General features: G+C 49.7%; 1 protein-coding gene and 1 long non-coding RNA gene across 2 annotated transcripts; both read left to right on the plus strand.

Annotated features, from left to right (window-relative positions):
• Nucleotides 1-7,000: 7,000 nt before the first annotated feature.
• Nucleotides 7,001-13,284, plus strand: LOC112828396 (uncharacterized). Its single transcript, XR_003209506.2, has 3 exons — nucleotides 7,001-7,100; nucleotides 12,180-12,254; nucleotides 12,853-13,284. It is a non-coding gene; the product is annotated as an uncharacterized lncRNA (long non-coding RNA).
• Nucleotides 9,132-9,487, plus strand: LOC112828349 (translation machinery-associated protein 7-like). The gene has a single exon (XM_073900282.1). It carries the CDS (start codon nucleotides 9,147-9,149, stop codon nucleotides 9,339-9,341), a length of 195 nt encoding a protein of 64 aa, XP_073756383.1. The 5' UTR covers nucleotides 9,132-9,146; the 3' UTR covers nucleotides 9,342-9,487.
• Nucleotides 13,285-13,414: the final 130 nt, after the last annotated feature.

Raw genomic sequence — 13,414 nt, forward strand, 5'->3', positions numbered from 1 at the left:
TCTGGCACTCACTGGAGGTACCACAGACCCCACAGGGTAAGGGCTCAGTCCCTCTTCTCCCCCGCCCCCCCCACTTCAGATGCCAATCACTAGTAGTAGGTCCCTTGGTTACCCCCAACTTTTCTCAGCTTGGCTACAAATTGGAGGTTCCTGTGAGCCCCTCTCCCCTCATTCCATTATATGCTAGAACAGCTCACAGAACTCGGAGAAACAAGTTTACCAGTTTATTATGCAGTGAAGGATATAACAAAGGATACAGATAAACAGCCAGATAAAGAGATACATCAAGTAAGGTCCGGGAGGGTCTTGAGAACAGGGGCGCCCATTCCTGTGGAGCTGGGCGTGCCACCCTCCAGCATGGAGATGTTACCAACCCCGAAGATCTCCAAACCCCAAACTTTGGGGAGTTTTCTGGAGGCTCATCACATGACCATGATCAACTAATAACTCAGTCTCTGGTCCCTATCCCCTCCCCGGGTGATGGGAGAGGGGGCTGCAAATTCCAAGCTTCTAATCACGGGTTGGTCTTTTAGCCTCTGTCCAGGAGCTCTCCAGGAGCTCACCAAGAGTCACCTTGTTAGAACAAAATACACTCCCATCACCCAGGAGATTCCAAGGGATTTAGGAGCCCAGTGTCAGGAACTGGAGTCAAAGAGCAAATGTTAGAACAAAAGATGCTCCTAGTGCTTAGGAAATTACAAGAGCTTTAGGAGCTCTGTGCCAGGACCCAGGGGCTAAGGCCCAATATATATATTTTCTTCTATTATTTCACACAGACACACACACACAGACACACACAGACACACACACACACACACACACACACACACACCTGGTCTCTGGCCACGGGACCCCTTGCAGCAAAATGATATACAACTCAGGTACTGCTCGTTACCAGTATCCCACTCAGTCCTTAGTAATCATTCCAGTCCCTCATCCTATTGCATGAACATGTCTCTCAGGGTGAGGCCACTTGGGTTTGCAGGCTTCTCCTCCATCTTGTCAGGGTGCAAAAGCAGGAGTGGCCTCGGCACATGTATGGCTTCACCCTTTTGGACGTCCCGTACAATCGAGCTAACTCTCTTGCTCTGATGAATACTCTCTTGGAGGTATTCATGGAATATTGGATTTCCCTTATGACATAGCTCATTTATGCATTACTTTCCCTGTAGCTACTATTCTTCCTTTTCTCCATTTGTACCCAAACTCCCTGGCCTCTGGAAGGGACCTGGGGTTCTGCCACTGCGCTGGCCTAGATCGCGGGCAGGAGCACCAGTCTAGCAAGTGCTTGCCCTCAGCCCACTGCCGTCCACATAGGGTAAGTCAGGTTACAGGGGTGCAGCTGCAGAACTAGGGGGCTATGTTTACCACCAGCCAAGATGGCTGCTTTTACTGTTAACACCAATTCTGTCAGATGGGGTGATGGCACATCCCGCCCCGTCAGGCCCGTAGGAATTCTGACACAAGGTTTAAAATGCAGTTGTAGTTTCTTGTTCCGGAGCCCTCGCTGAGTCAGACACTGGTCGTATGACCACTGCATCAGGTAGGGACAAAAGCAGATGAGGTGATGTGGGGATACTGGCACCTTCTGCACACCTTCTTCCCCAGATCCGCCGGAAAAGCAGAGAGGACGCTCCTTTACCCCACTCGTGTTCACAGTGAGTGTGAGCACACACTTGTGAGGGCTGTAAGCCTGCGCTTCCAAACTTTATACCACCCCATCCCATCTTAGACAACCAACATTTTAATCATCTCTTCCAATTCTCTACCAAACTAGTTTCTGAGGAGGATCTCTCTCTGCCCACTGTTGGACTTTACGGGCTGTAAACGGTGGTCCTTGGTCTGAAGAAATGGTTGGCTGTGGCCTCTTCTCTGTTCTCATTATTTTATGGCTCTCTGAGCATTTGCATCCACCTCTGGCTCAGTCAGCAAAGCCCAGCCCAGAGTCGGCGTCTCTTCCTATCGGGACCCACCTGCAGCCTTCAGGATGACTGGCGTCACCGGGACGCGCCAGCACGTTCAGGACCTTTCCACCGGGGAATCTGCCACATGGCCACCTGCAGCCTGTCTCTTTGACTGGCAGACAAAACAGCTCCTACTGGCCTTGTGCGCCTGAGGCCACAAGAGGAATGTATCCATTCGGCCATCGGTGCCCCCACGTCCACTCATTTCGTGGACTTGTTAGGTGAGCTCATGGGGATATCTGCTTGTTGAGTCCAGTCACCTTCCAAACCTGGAAGGGGGTTCTTCTGACCAGCTTCAACATGCCCTACTTTCTTTAATGCACCCTGCAAAGTCCCACAGCGATTTCCACGAGACAGAGCCTCATATGGGCACCTCTGTAGTAGGCTGGGTTGCCGCTGTCCTCCTGCCTGCGAGTCAGTAGAAACCAAAACATCAGGGTTTTTACCCCTGTTCATTTCTTCCCTCACAGCTGGAAAAACAGCTCGCAATTCAGCCCACCGGACTTACTTGTGTGTACCTTCTTTGATCAGAGTGGTGGCCTTCCGAACAGGATGTTGCCCGTTCCCTTCAGCACGGCCATCCACAGAGAGCCAGCAGCTCTTTGTTGGTCAGTGGGAAGCTGTTTACAGGGCACCGTGCAAGGCACAACAGAATCCAGCGGCATCTTATGCAGTTCCAGAGCCAGCCCTGGGAAAGAGGCTCGGTGCTCAGAGGTGTCTCCTTGCATTCCCCAGGCAGCACAGTCCTGTATAAACCATTTTTCATTTTATCAGGGCATGCTTCTGGGCACTGCCGTCCCCACGAGAGCGTTTCTCTGACATTACCCAAGACAACACGAGCATAACAGGTGCCAAGATCATTTTAAGTCCTTCCCTCGCCAGGGTAACTTCAGTTTATGTCTGGGAGCACGGTGGTCAATGCCCGTCAAATGGAAGATTCTCTAGTCGAAAGTCCCAGTGGTCGTCGCTGGGGGGCGCTCACACCGTCTACACAAGGGCCAGAGCACAGAGACTCGGTCCCTCCCTGCCCTACTGCGTTGGCTCTGCAAGTTTACACGGCTCGCTGCCTTGGGCTTTACAATAGTAGAGGAAACATTCCCCAGGCAGGCACAATGCCCATCCCCAAAGTACAGTCTGGCTTAAGAGACTCAACCATCTCACGTAAAACCTGTTCCAACATACCAGTTCTCGTACTTTTACCTTAATTCCATCAACCCTTACATTCCTGACTGTTAACCTCCATTTAGGACTTAAAGCACTAGGGCTCTTAGCCCATTAGGACAAAACGCACAGGTTTTGGTTTTACAATACAAAGTAGGGGACATGTTTCCTAGCGTGACATAATATCCATTTACATAAAACATTAGGTAAAGGAGACACAACCTCCTTACATCAGGCCTGCCCAAACATTCCAACTTGTACAGTCTTACCAACAGTTATATTTTTACCTCCCATCTAATTGTAGCCCAAGTCAGGGCTTCACCAGTGGGTCTTGGTGGCACAGTGCACAGGGCTCCTACGTCAAGGAGTCCGGGGAGCTTCTCTTCTCCACCCCGGATCACACATGCAAAACGCCTTGGATCAGAGAAGATCCTGAGAAGATGGTGGAGGAAGAAGCACTGGGAACCGTCTCCCCACCTGGACAACAACTGTACTAATAGAATCTAAAGTAACCACTTTGGAACTCTGGAGTCCTGTGAAAGGCTTACAACTTCCAGGAGAGGCTCCAGAGGGTAAATTGCCATCGATTTCAGCTCTTCCCACAGTAGCAGCCTCTGGCCCCCAGCCCCACACAGGCAGCCAGCCACGTGGTATGGAGCTCACGGGGTGAACTAGGGTGGACAAAAGGGACCAGTGTCCTCCAAGTATCAGGGATCTCAGCCCAGAGGTGCACAGAGGTGGGCAGCCGCTGCTGTCCCCCACCCCCGTGACAAGCCCCTGTCTCTCCTGCTGAGGTGACTTCCAGGGGATTTGAAGGGCTGGTGCCTTTATCCCCCCTTCATTGTTCCCTTTTCCGCTTTCAGGAGCCAGACATTAAAAACTAGAACGTTCAAAACCACTGCATATAATGGAGACAGAGAATAAGAGTAGCACGGTGGTTACCGGAGGCTGAGCTGGGGGAGAACTGGGGAGATGTGGTTTAAGGGCACAAACTAGTAGATAAGTGAGTTCTGGAGATCTAATATCCAGGACAGGCATTATAGTCAACAGTCCCATATCACACACTTCAAAACTGCCAGGTGATGAGATCTTAGGTGTTCTCACCACGTGGAAGAAACGATAATGATGTTGGCGTGTTCGCCCGCACCGCGGTAGTGTATAAACTACCAGTAGTGTACACGGTAGTGTACCCGTCGCTGTGTATAAATGTGTCAGATCCTGACACCTTCAGCTTACACAGTGTTCTGTGGGCCTTATACCTCGGCTAAAGAAAACACCAGCCCCCACCCCGACCCCCGAAAAACCACAATGAAATAAAACAATTGTGCATACAGGAGGAATGAGAAAGCGACTGCACGCGTCCAAGGAAGGGCTCAGAGAAGACCTGGGAAGATGGTAAGTGAACCTGCAGGCTGCTCCCAGGCACAGAGACCGCCCATGACCTTCACAAAAACAAAAACAATCAATAAGCACAGTAACAATGGGGGAGGGAGAATCTGGTGTCCAGAGCTAGGGCATTATTAGACTCAAATGTCTAGTGTGCCACCAAATAATCACCAGGCCGGCTGGCTGGCTCAGTCGGTGGAGCAGGTGACTTTTTTTTTAAGATGCTATTTATTTGTTTGTTTATTTATTGAGCATGCAGTGGGAAGGGCAGAGGGAGAGAAAGAATCTCAAGCAGACTCTTCGCTGAGTGCCGAGCCCCACGCAGGGTTTGATCTCAAGACCCTGAGATCAGGAGCCCCAGCAGGTGACTCTTGATCTTGAGGTTATGAGTTCAAGGCTGGCGGTGGGTGTAGAGATTACTTAAAAAAAAAAAAAAAGGCAGGGTCGCCTGGGCAGCTCAGTGGGTTAAGCATCCAACTCCTGGTTTTGGCTCAGGTCAAGATCTCGGTGTTGTGAGATCCAACCCTGCATGGAGCTTCATGCTCAGTGGGGAGTCTGCTCTCCCTCAACTTCTGCCCCTCCCCCACTCTAAAATAAACAAATAAATCTTTAAAAAAAAAAAGGCCCACAAGGAAACAGGAGAGTATGGCCCACTCGAAGGGGAAAAAAATAAATCAACGGAACTATACCTCAAAAAACCTAATGGCAGACAAACACTCTAAGATTCTACTTCTATGAGGTACTTAGTGTCATCAAAACCACAGGGACAGAGAGTAGATGGTGGGTGCCAGGGGCCAGGGGATGGGGTGTGGGGAGTCAGTATTTAATAAGGACACAGTCTGGGTTTGAGAAGCTGAGGAGGGATCTGGGGGCAACGGGGTTGATGGCTGCGCGACAGTGTGAACGTCGTCAGTACCACTGAACGTCTGAGAAGGTAAAGCTTTTATCTGTGTTTCCACCACAGTGACAAACAAGATGGACGTGGAAAACAAACAAAAATAGCCAGGCTATTTGGTTAAACAGATCACACTGCATGGTCCCACGCATGTTTAGTAAGTGTGAACTAGTCGATGGTGCTAAAAAGCAGATCAGCACTTGCCTGGGCAGGGTTGGGAGAGGCAAAGGGCATGAGGTTAATGTGGGGGGTGACGAATACCAGGATAATAATAACGGCTTTAGGAGTGTATATATGCATCAAAATGTATCAGACTGTACACTTTGATTATGTGCAACTTATTGTATGTCCCTCATATCACAGTAACACTTTTTGGAAAAGAGTTAAAAAAAAAAAAGTGGTTTGGGTCCCCAGGGAGGGGTTGAGCCAAGGGACCCTGGCCCCGTTGTTCTCCGTAACCTGACTGATCTGCCCAACCACTGCCCCAGATGATTGCTGGTCAGGCTTCTGGTTGTGATCTCTGCCTCCTGGATTCTACAATTTCTCCAAGCCAGGGTCAAGCGAGAAGACTCATTTGAGAGCCACGGTGCTGTAGTAAAACCTTTGTTCTCATTCCATCAATTCAGCATTTATTCACCCCACTTAAAAGAAACCATGTAAAGATTCCCACCCTGCTGGGGTGTGTCCTACCACTCCACTCCTCCCTCTCTTTCTCCTCTTTGTTTCATTTCTATCAATATTCACCTTGTTCACCTTATTCCTTAATAACTGTAAATTTCCCACGCTGCTAAGACCAGCCTCTTGACTCTCTCCTCTGACGCCTCATTTTCTCATTAATTAATCTAATATTAAAATTTTTTAAAAATTTTATATATTCTCTACATCCAACATGGGCTCAAACTCACGACCCCAAGATCAAGAGTCTCATACGCTACTGACTGAGCCAGCCAGGTGCCCCATATTTTCATTTTTACTAAGACCCACAAGAGGAAGCAGAGACAGCAAATGCAATAAGATTTCCCAAACTGCCCTTCGGTTTTGCAGCAGTAGATTATATGGGGTTCCCATGCAAAAAGCCATCCCTTAACCACAGACTTTACTGTGACCTGGGAAACAAGCATATTCAGAGGGTGAATGTCCATCATGAAGCCGGTCCCACATGGCTTACATACAGAGCACAGAAGCTGCTTCATCTGGGGTGATCCACTTGGCATTTATAAGGCGGAAACAGACGGCCCACTTTCTTGGGGGAAACAGTCCTTACAGTGGCTTTTATCCCATCTGCCAGGCTGGCTGTTCCCTCCTATGTGTCTGGATCATGTGCAGCCATCTGTGATTGTTTAATAGGGAGCCGTGGGTCCTGACTCACCCGAACATGTTCTTCCACTCTGCAGCATTCACAACCAAAGACAGGCCCCACGTGAGTCACTCTCACAATCCTGACAGTAAGGGCTCCAGAGGAAGCTGATGATAGCAATCTACGAAATGAAACCGCTCCTTCACCCTGGCCCCTGGTTTCAGTGGCTTCTTGGTTTTGCCCTTCCCCTACATTGACTACCTCCTTGGCCAGCAGAAGAGGTCTGTCTTAGAGGTACTTTGTGTTGTCGCTGGATAACTTTTCCCTTGGGGAGTGGCTTCTAGGCAAGTGGCTGAAGCTTAGATGCACCCAAATCCGAGCTTGGTCCAGCAACAAGGTCAGACCCAGCATTCTCCTTTAATTGCATTTTAACTATTACAGATAACCAAGGGATTGAATATTTTGCCTTTTTCTTACTAGTTTGCATTTCCGTATGCCTCCAGTGAACCAGCTCTCAGGGAGTTGGTAACTCTTAGCTGGAGTGACTGAGTGCAGGACAGGTGCTGCACCATACCACGGGTGTAGGAATCAGAGGCTCCTTGCTTGTCACCCACCTCTTTGCCTTTCTCTTCCCAAACCATGTTTCTGTGAGTCAGGGCCATTCTAGCAAGTCCCAGTTCCCCGACACCAACTGTAATGAAAACCTTGTGTCCCTGGCACCCTGATTTATAAGGGTTTTAGAAACTTTGTGCCAGCAACTGGGGGCATATAGAGATATATAGATAAACAGATATACACACACATTTTTTTCCCTATTATTTCACACCATGTTTGCCATCAGATTGCCAGAAATCTAAAAATCTGATGATGCCAGGTTGTAGCCAGGTGTGAGCCAGGTGAAACTCATGTGCTGTTGTCAGGAGCGTGTTTCATGGTTGCCCCACTACGGGATCAAATCTTCACACAAAATTTGGTTCAAATGTGAAGACTGATGAGGCCACTCGCATCAAGAGATGTGATTGATATGACAAGATTGATTATTGACATAATGAGGCTTTCTACGGGGAGCACAGCCAGTTCCCAAGCAGGTCTGAAATGGCTTGAAAGAACAAGGAGGAGCTCTCATTATGGTGGTGGGGGAGGAGGCGCTGGGCTGAGGGCCCCTCCACACTGGCCGGGAGTTCCCTGATTTAAATTTCCATCCAGTGCCAGAGAGAGAGCACCAGGGCCCTCTTATTGGCTGGCCCAGATGTGGAGCACAAGGGGAAGAGGGAGGCATGTGGCTTTAAGGCTGTCAACTATCAAACATCAAAAATGGAGTGAGACTCTTTATTACAGAGTGTAAATTAATACCTACACTTTGCAAACCAGTTTGGCCATATTTAATAAAGCTAAAGAGCATAACTTCCGTGGTGGATAAAAGATGGCTGCAAATTCTCTGTTACTCCTCCCATTGAAAGGTGGAATCAAATCCTCTCCCCTGGAGCCTGGGCTGGTCCCAGTGGCTTATCAGTAGAATGCCATAGAAGTGATGGTCCTCGGGGTTGAGTTTCTCAACCTCCAAGGCTGAGTCTTGAGAAGTCTTGCAGCTTCTACCCAGGCCCCTTAGACCCTTGTGCTGGGGCAAGCAGCTGCCATGTCTGGGATAGCCATACCGTGAGGACATCCATGCAAGCCACAGGCAAGGGCCATGTGGGGAGGGAAATGTCAACTGACCCCAGTTGATCCAGTGACCCAGTCATCCAGCCTGGGCCCCAGACGTGGGAACCAAGACTTCTGATGACCCCAGCCCCAGCCACTATTTACGTGCAATTGCACGAGAGCCCAGCAGCGAGAATCTGCAGCAGAACCCAGCCCACCCTCACAATTGTGAAATAGAAAACCAAATAATTGTTTGAAGCCTTCTAAGTTGTGGAATGGTCATTATGCCGCAGCAGGAGAACAACGGAACACCTCCCCCTACTGATTCACTCTTCTAGATGGATAACAGCATTAGACTCCCACCCACGTGTCCATGGAGGTCTGTGTACAACGATGTGCATTAGAATGTTGTTTATAACACTGAAAAAGTGCCAAAAGACTAAGTCCTTCACTGACAGAAGAGTTGAGAAATAAATCGGAGCATAAACATTGGATGAAAAACCATACAGCTATTAACAAACTACATCCAAATGCATCTTTAAGGATAAATCTCAGAAACATTCTGGAAAACAGCTGCCTGGAGTCCTTTTTTTTTTTTTTTTAAATGTTTTTATTTTTTAGTAATCTCTATATCCAACATGGGGCTCAAACTCACAACCCCAAGATCAAGAGTCACACGCTCCACTGACTGAGCCAGCTAGGCGCTCCATGGAGTCCTTAACAAAGAAAAATCAATGTCCTGAAAGACACATAAAAAGACAAGCGGACTGGGCAGGGTCTGGGGGAAGGGGCGGCAGGCGCCATGTCCGGCCGCAAAGGTGGCAAGAAGAAGACCCTGAAGCAGCCCAAGAAGCAGGCCAAGGGGATGGACAAGGAAGATAAGGCATTCAAGCAGCAACAGAAGGAGGAGCAGAAGAAACTCGAGGAGCTAAAAGCGAAGGCCACGGGGAAGGGCCCCCTGGCCACAGGTGGAATTAAGAAATCTGGCAAAAAGTAAGCTGTTCCTTGTGCCCGAGGCAATGATGATCCTTAATTCCATTCCTGTTTAAACATCTGGATTCCCTGTCATAGCATCTGTTGCTACCTATAGCTGGAATGAAGTGTTGTCTTAGATCCTGTTGTACATTCAAGAATAAAATTTTGTAAAAAAAAAAGAAAGACAAGCAGACTATTTTTACTATTTTTTTGTAAGTAGCCTCTACACCCAACATAGGCTTGAACCCATGACTATAAGATCAAGAGTTGCATACTCTATAAACTGAGCTAGCCAGGTGCCCCAACAAGCGGACTATCTTATTTTATTTTTTAAAAGGTTTATTTATCTATCTGAGAGAGAGAGCGAGCAAGAACGCAAGCAGGGGAAGGGGCAGAGGGAGAGGAAGAGAAGCAGACTCCCCCTGATTGCAGAGCCCACAACGGGGGGGGGGGGGCTCTATCTTATGATCCTGAACTTGCGGACCTGAGCCAAAATCAAGAGTCGGGCGCTTAACCAACTGAGCCACCCAGGAGCCCCAATGGACTATTTTAGATTAAAGGAGACTTGAAAGACATGACAGCTAAATATGGTCTTTGATTTCATCCTGGATCAAAGAAAACATCGTCTAAAAAGGGCATTACCGGGAACATTAGAACATGGTTATATTAGGTAAGGTTATTGTATCTTTTTTATCACTGTTCAGTTTGTCACATGTGATAATGGTACATGATTATATAGAATATCTGTGCCCTCAGGAGGTGCCAGCTGAGGTAGTCAATGGTTTAGCAAAATGTGTGCGGGTATGTGCTGTGTAAGAGAGAGATAAAGCATATGTGGCAAAATGTTCACAATTGTGAGCCTACATGGAGGGTATTCATTACATTATTCCTGCAACTTTTCTTGAGGTTTGAATTTTTTTCTTTTTTTTTAAGATTTTATTTATTTATTTATTCATGAGAGAGAGCGAGAGAAGCAGAGGGAGAAGCAGGCTCCCCGCTGAGCAGGGAGCCCGATGCAGGGCTCAATCCCAGGACCCCGGGGCCATGACCTGAGCCGAAGGCGGACGCTTAACGACTGAGCCACCCAGGCGCCTGAGTGTCCGGCTCTTGATTTCAGCCCAGGTCATGATCTCAGGGTCGTGAGACTGAGCCCAGTGGCAGGTTCCGCTTGGAGCTCAGTGGGGAATCTGCTCGGGATTCTCTCTCTCCTTACCCTGCTGCCCCTCCCTCCCCTGCTCTCATGCTCTCTCCAAAAAATATATAATTAATTAATTAATTAATTAATTATTCCTTGTAGTGGGTTGAATTGTGTCTCCAAAAAAACAGATGTCCGAGTCCCAATTTCCAGTCCCTGAGAATGTGCTGTTATTTGGAAATAGAATTTTTGCAGTTGTAAGTTACGGATCTCACAATGAGACCATCCTGGACTTAGGATGGGCTCTACCTCAATGAATAGTGTCCCTATAAGAGAAAGGAGAGAGAGATCTGAGACCCAGGGTCACAGAGGAGCCCCAGAGGGGGAGGCCATGTGAAGAGGCAGGCAGAGGTTGGAGAGGTCCTCTTCCTAGCCAAGGAACATCCAGGGTCTCTGGCAGCCACCGGATGCTAGGAGAGAGGCACAGAAGAGAATTCATCCTCGGAGCCTCTAGAAGGAACCAACCCTGCCCCCACTTTGATTTTGGACTTTTGGCCTCTGGAACTATGAGACAATAAATCGTTGTTGCTTAAACCACCCAGTTTGTAGTAATTGATTACAGCAGACTTAGGAAACAAATACCTACTTCCATAAAGCTGAGTTTTTTATTTTGTGTGGGTTTTTTTAGATGGGAAGAAACTTGGAAACATCAGGTTAAAAGGAAAAAGTGAGTTGCAGAACAACGCATTCAGTGTGAACTATTTTATATAGAGGTTTAAAGCGCTCCCAACAATACTACTTATTGTTCATAGACTTTGTCTATGTCGTAAAAGCCTGCAGGCCCCTCGGTCTGGACCTGCGCCATTCCCACGGGGTTGCCTCTATGGCAGGGGGCATCTGCTGGCCTCTGGACGCCAGCATCAACTGCCCACGGCTCTGTGAGGTCTGTGGAGTCTTCCCCAGGGAGCAGATCCTGGAGCCAAGACTTGGCATAGCAGGGGCCCAACGGGCTTTGGGGAAGATGGGGGAGAGCGTTCTAGGGTGAGCATGGGCCTGGAGGCTCCAGACAGCGGGCTTGTCAGAGGGCTGGCTGGAGAACCTGTAAGGGCTGGCTGATCTTCCCCTCCCTTCGCTGGCTATGTCCCAGCCTCCCTGGGGCTTCCCTGGGGCCACTCTGCCCCTCTGATCCATTTCCCTCCTGGAATCAGCGGGGAGGTTGGGGGAGGGGAGCCAAGGGGCAGGGAAGGGGCTGGGCAGCTGGAGGCCAGAATTCCCGGGTCCAGATGAGGCAGGGTGCTGATTCAAACGTCCAAAGAGTGACTGGGGCTGGGTGCCAGGCAAACTGGGCTGAGGGGCCTCCCACTGCAGGCACAGGCAGATCACTGGGCGTCCCTGAGCTGGTTTCGGGTCCGAGAATGGTATGACCTCACAGGGTGGCGGTGAGGAGGAGACACACTGGAACATGGGTGGTGAGTCACCTCTGCGGCCTTGCTATGGCCCTACTGAGGGCCACCAGCAGGACTTGACCCTTCCTTAAGCCCCAAACCCTCTAAGCTAGCAATTGACAGGGAAAGTGAGGGCTGCAGAGGTTAATCAGCTAAATGACCCAGGTGCGCCCAGCTAACGTATGGCCAAACTGGGATTTGGCCTGAAGCCATTGATGCCAGTGTCCATGAGCCAAGCTCCTGTGCTGTATTGCTTTATGGGTTCGTTTCTGGTTTATAGGTCTATGCCCCCTCCCAGCTGCTGGGTGGAGCTTCGAACCTCCTGGGAGGAAGGCCTTGACCACTTCATCACCAGGTGAGTCCAGCCCCCTGCCTGGCAGAAGGGGGACTCAGGGAATGTGTGCTAAGTATGGGTGTGGGTGGGGCTCAGGGTGACCCTGGCATTTGGAGGGGTCAGGTGGTGGCACCAAGGGGAGACTGAGGTATCTCCAAAGTCCACCAGGCTGTTGTCACAGGTGCTGTGGCAAAACAATGGTGGCCTCACTAGGCCATGCAGCCCTCAGACCTCTTTGCAAAGGAAATGGGCTCCCCTCCTTTGCATTGGCAGGAAATCTTCTCCCAACCCTCCTGGGACCCAGCAGTCCCAGCCCCTAAATCCCCCCTCCAACGAGTCCTTGCACCCGTTTTTCCACAAGTCAGGAGGTCCAGCTCCCATCTTCCTTATTTCTCTAGAACCCAGGCAGCTAGGCCTCAGTCTCCCAAGACTCAGGAATCCCGACCGCCAGCCAGAGACCTAGGAGCCAGGTGCTCCCAGATGACAAAAGCCAATATAGCGCACATCTCTGCCCAACTTCACATTCAGTAATGTCCTTGGTAGCTTGAAATCAGCCGGCAGGGAGCACAATACCTCAGAAACTGCCAAGTCAACAAATTGGGGCTTTCTTTTTCCCCAGAAAGCCTGTTGTTGAAGAGCTACCAGCACACCACTGTTCCAGCTCTCCCTTTGTCCCTGCCCCCGAGGCCAGGAGGCCCCGGACCGCGGGCCAGGGAGCCCTGGGAGTCTGGAGGGACTCATCCCCCGCATGCCCAGGCTGCCTTGGGCTGGACCCGGCCCTGAATCCTCCTGGTCCCCACACCGAGTCCTCTGTCCTCGGACTGGAGCATGGGGTCCAGCCTTGTGCCACCTCGAAACTGAGAGCCCCGAGTTCGGACGCACACACGCTAAGGTCTCAGCACGGGAATTAGCACACACCCTCAAGTCACACTTCTAAGGTTCACATTCACGTTCTGCTGGTGTAGCCCAAGCAAGTTAGGGGTCCCCCCTCAGCCTCAGCTTCCTCATCTGCAAAATAGGATAATAGCAGGTCCTGCTTCCTTAGGATGTCATAAAAGGAAACTAGTTGTGCCCATAAAAGAACTTACTTAGCAGAGCGCTTAATATGTTATATTTGTCCTTGTTGTCATTCTCAGTAATGTCCTATCCCACAGGGCAGTTGTGAAGGGAAAGGAACTGAC

The sequence above is a fragment of the Callorhinus ursinus genome, unplaced genomic scaffold (genome assembly GCF_003265705.2).
Source record: "Callorhinus ursinus isolate GAN/ISIS: 27379988/994484 unplaced genomic scaffold, GSC_fseal_2.0 scaffold13, whole genome shotgun sequence".
In the NCBI taxonomy this organism is placed as follows: Eukaryota; Metazoa; Chordata; class Mammalia; order Carnivora; family Otariidae; genus Callorhinus; species Callorhinus ursinus.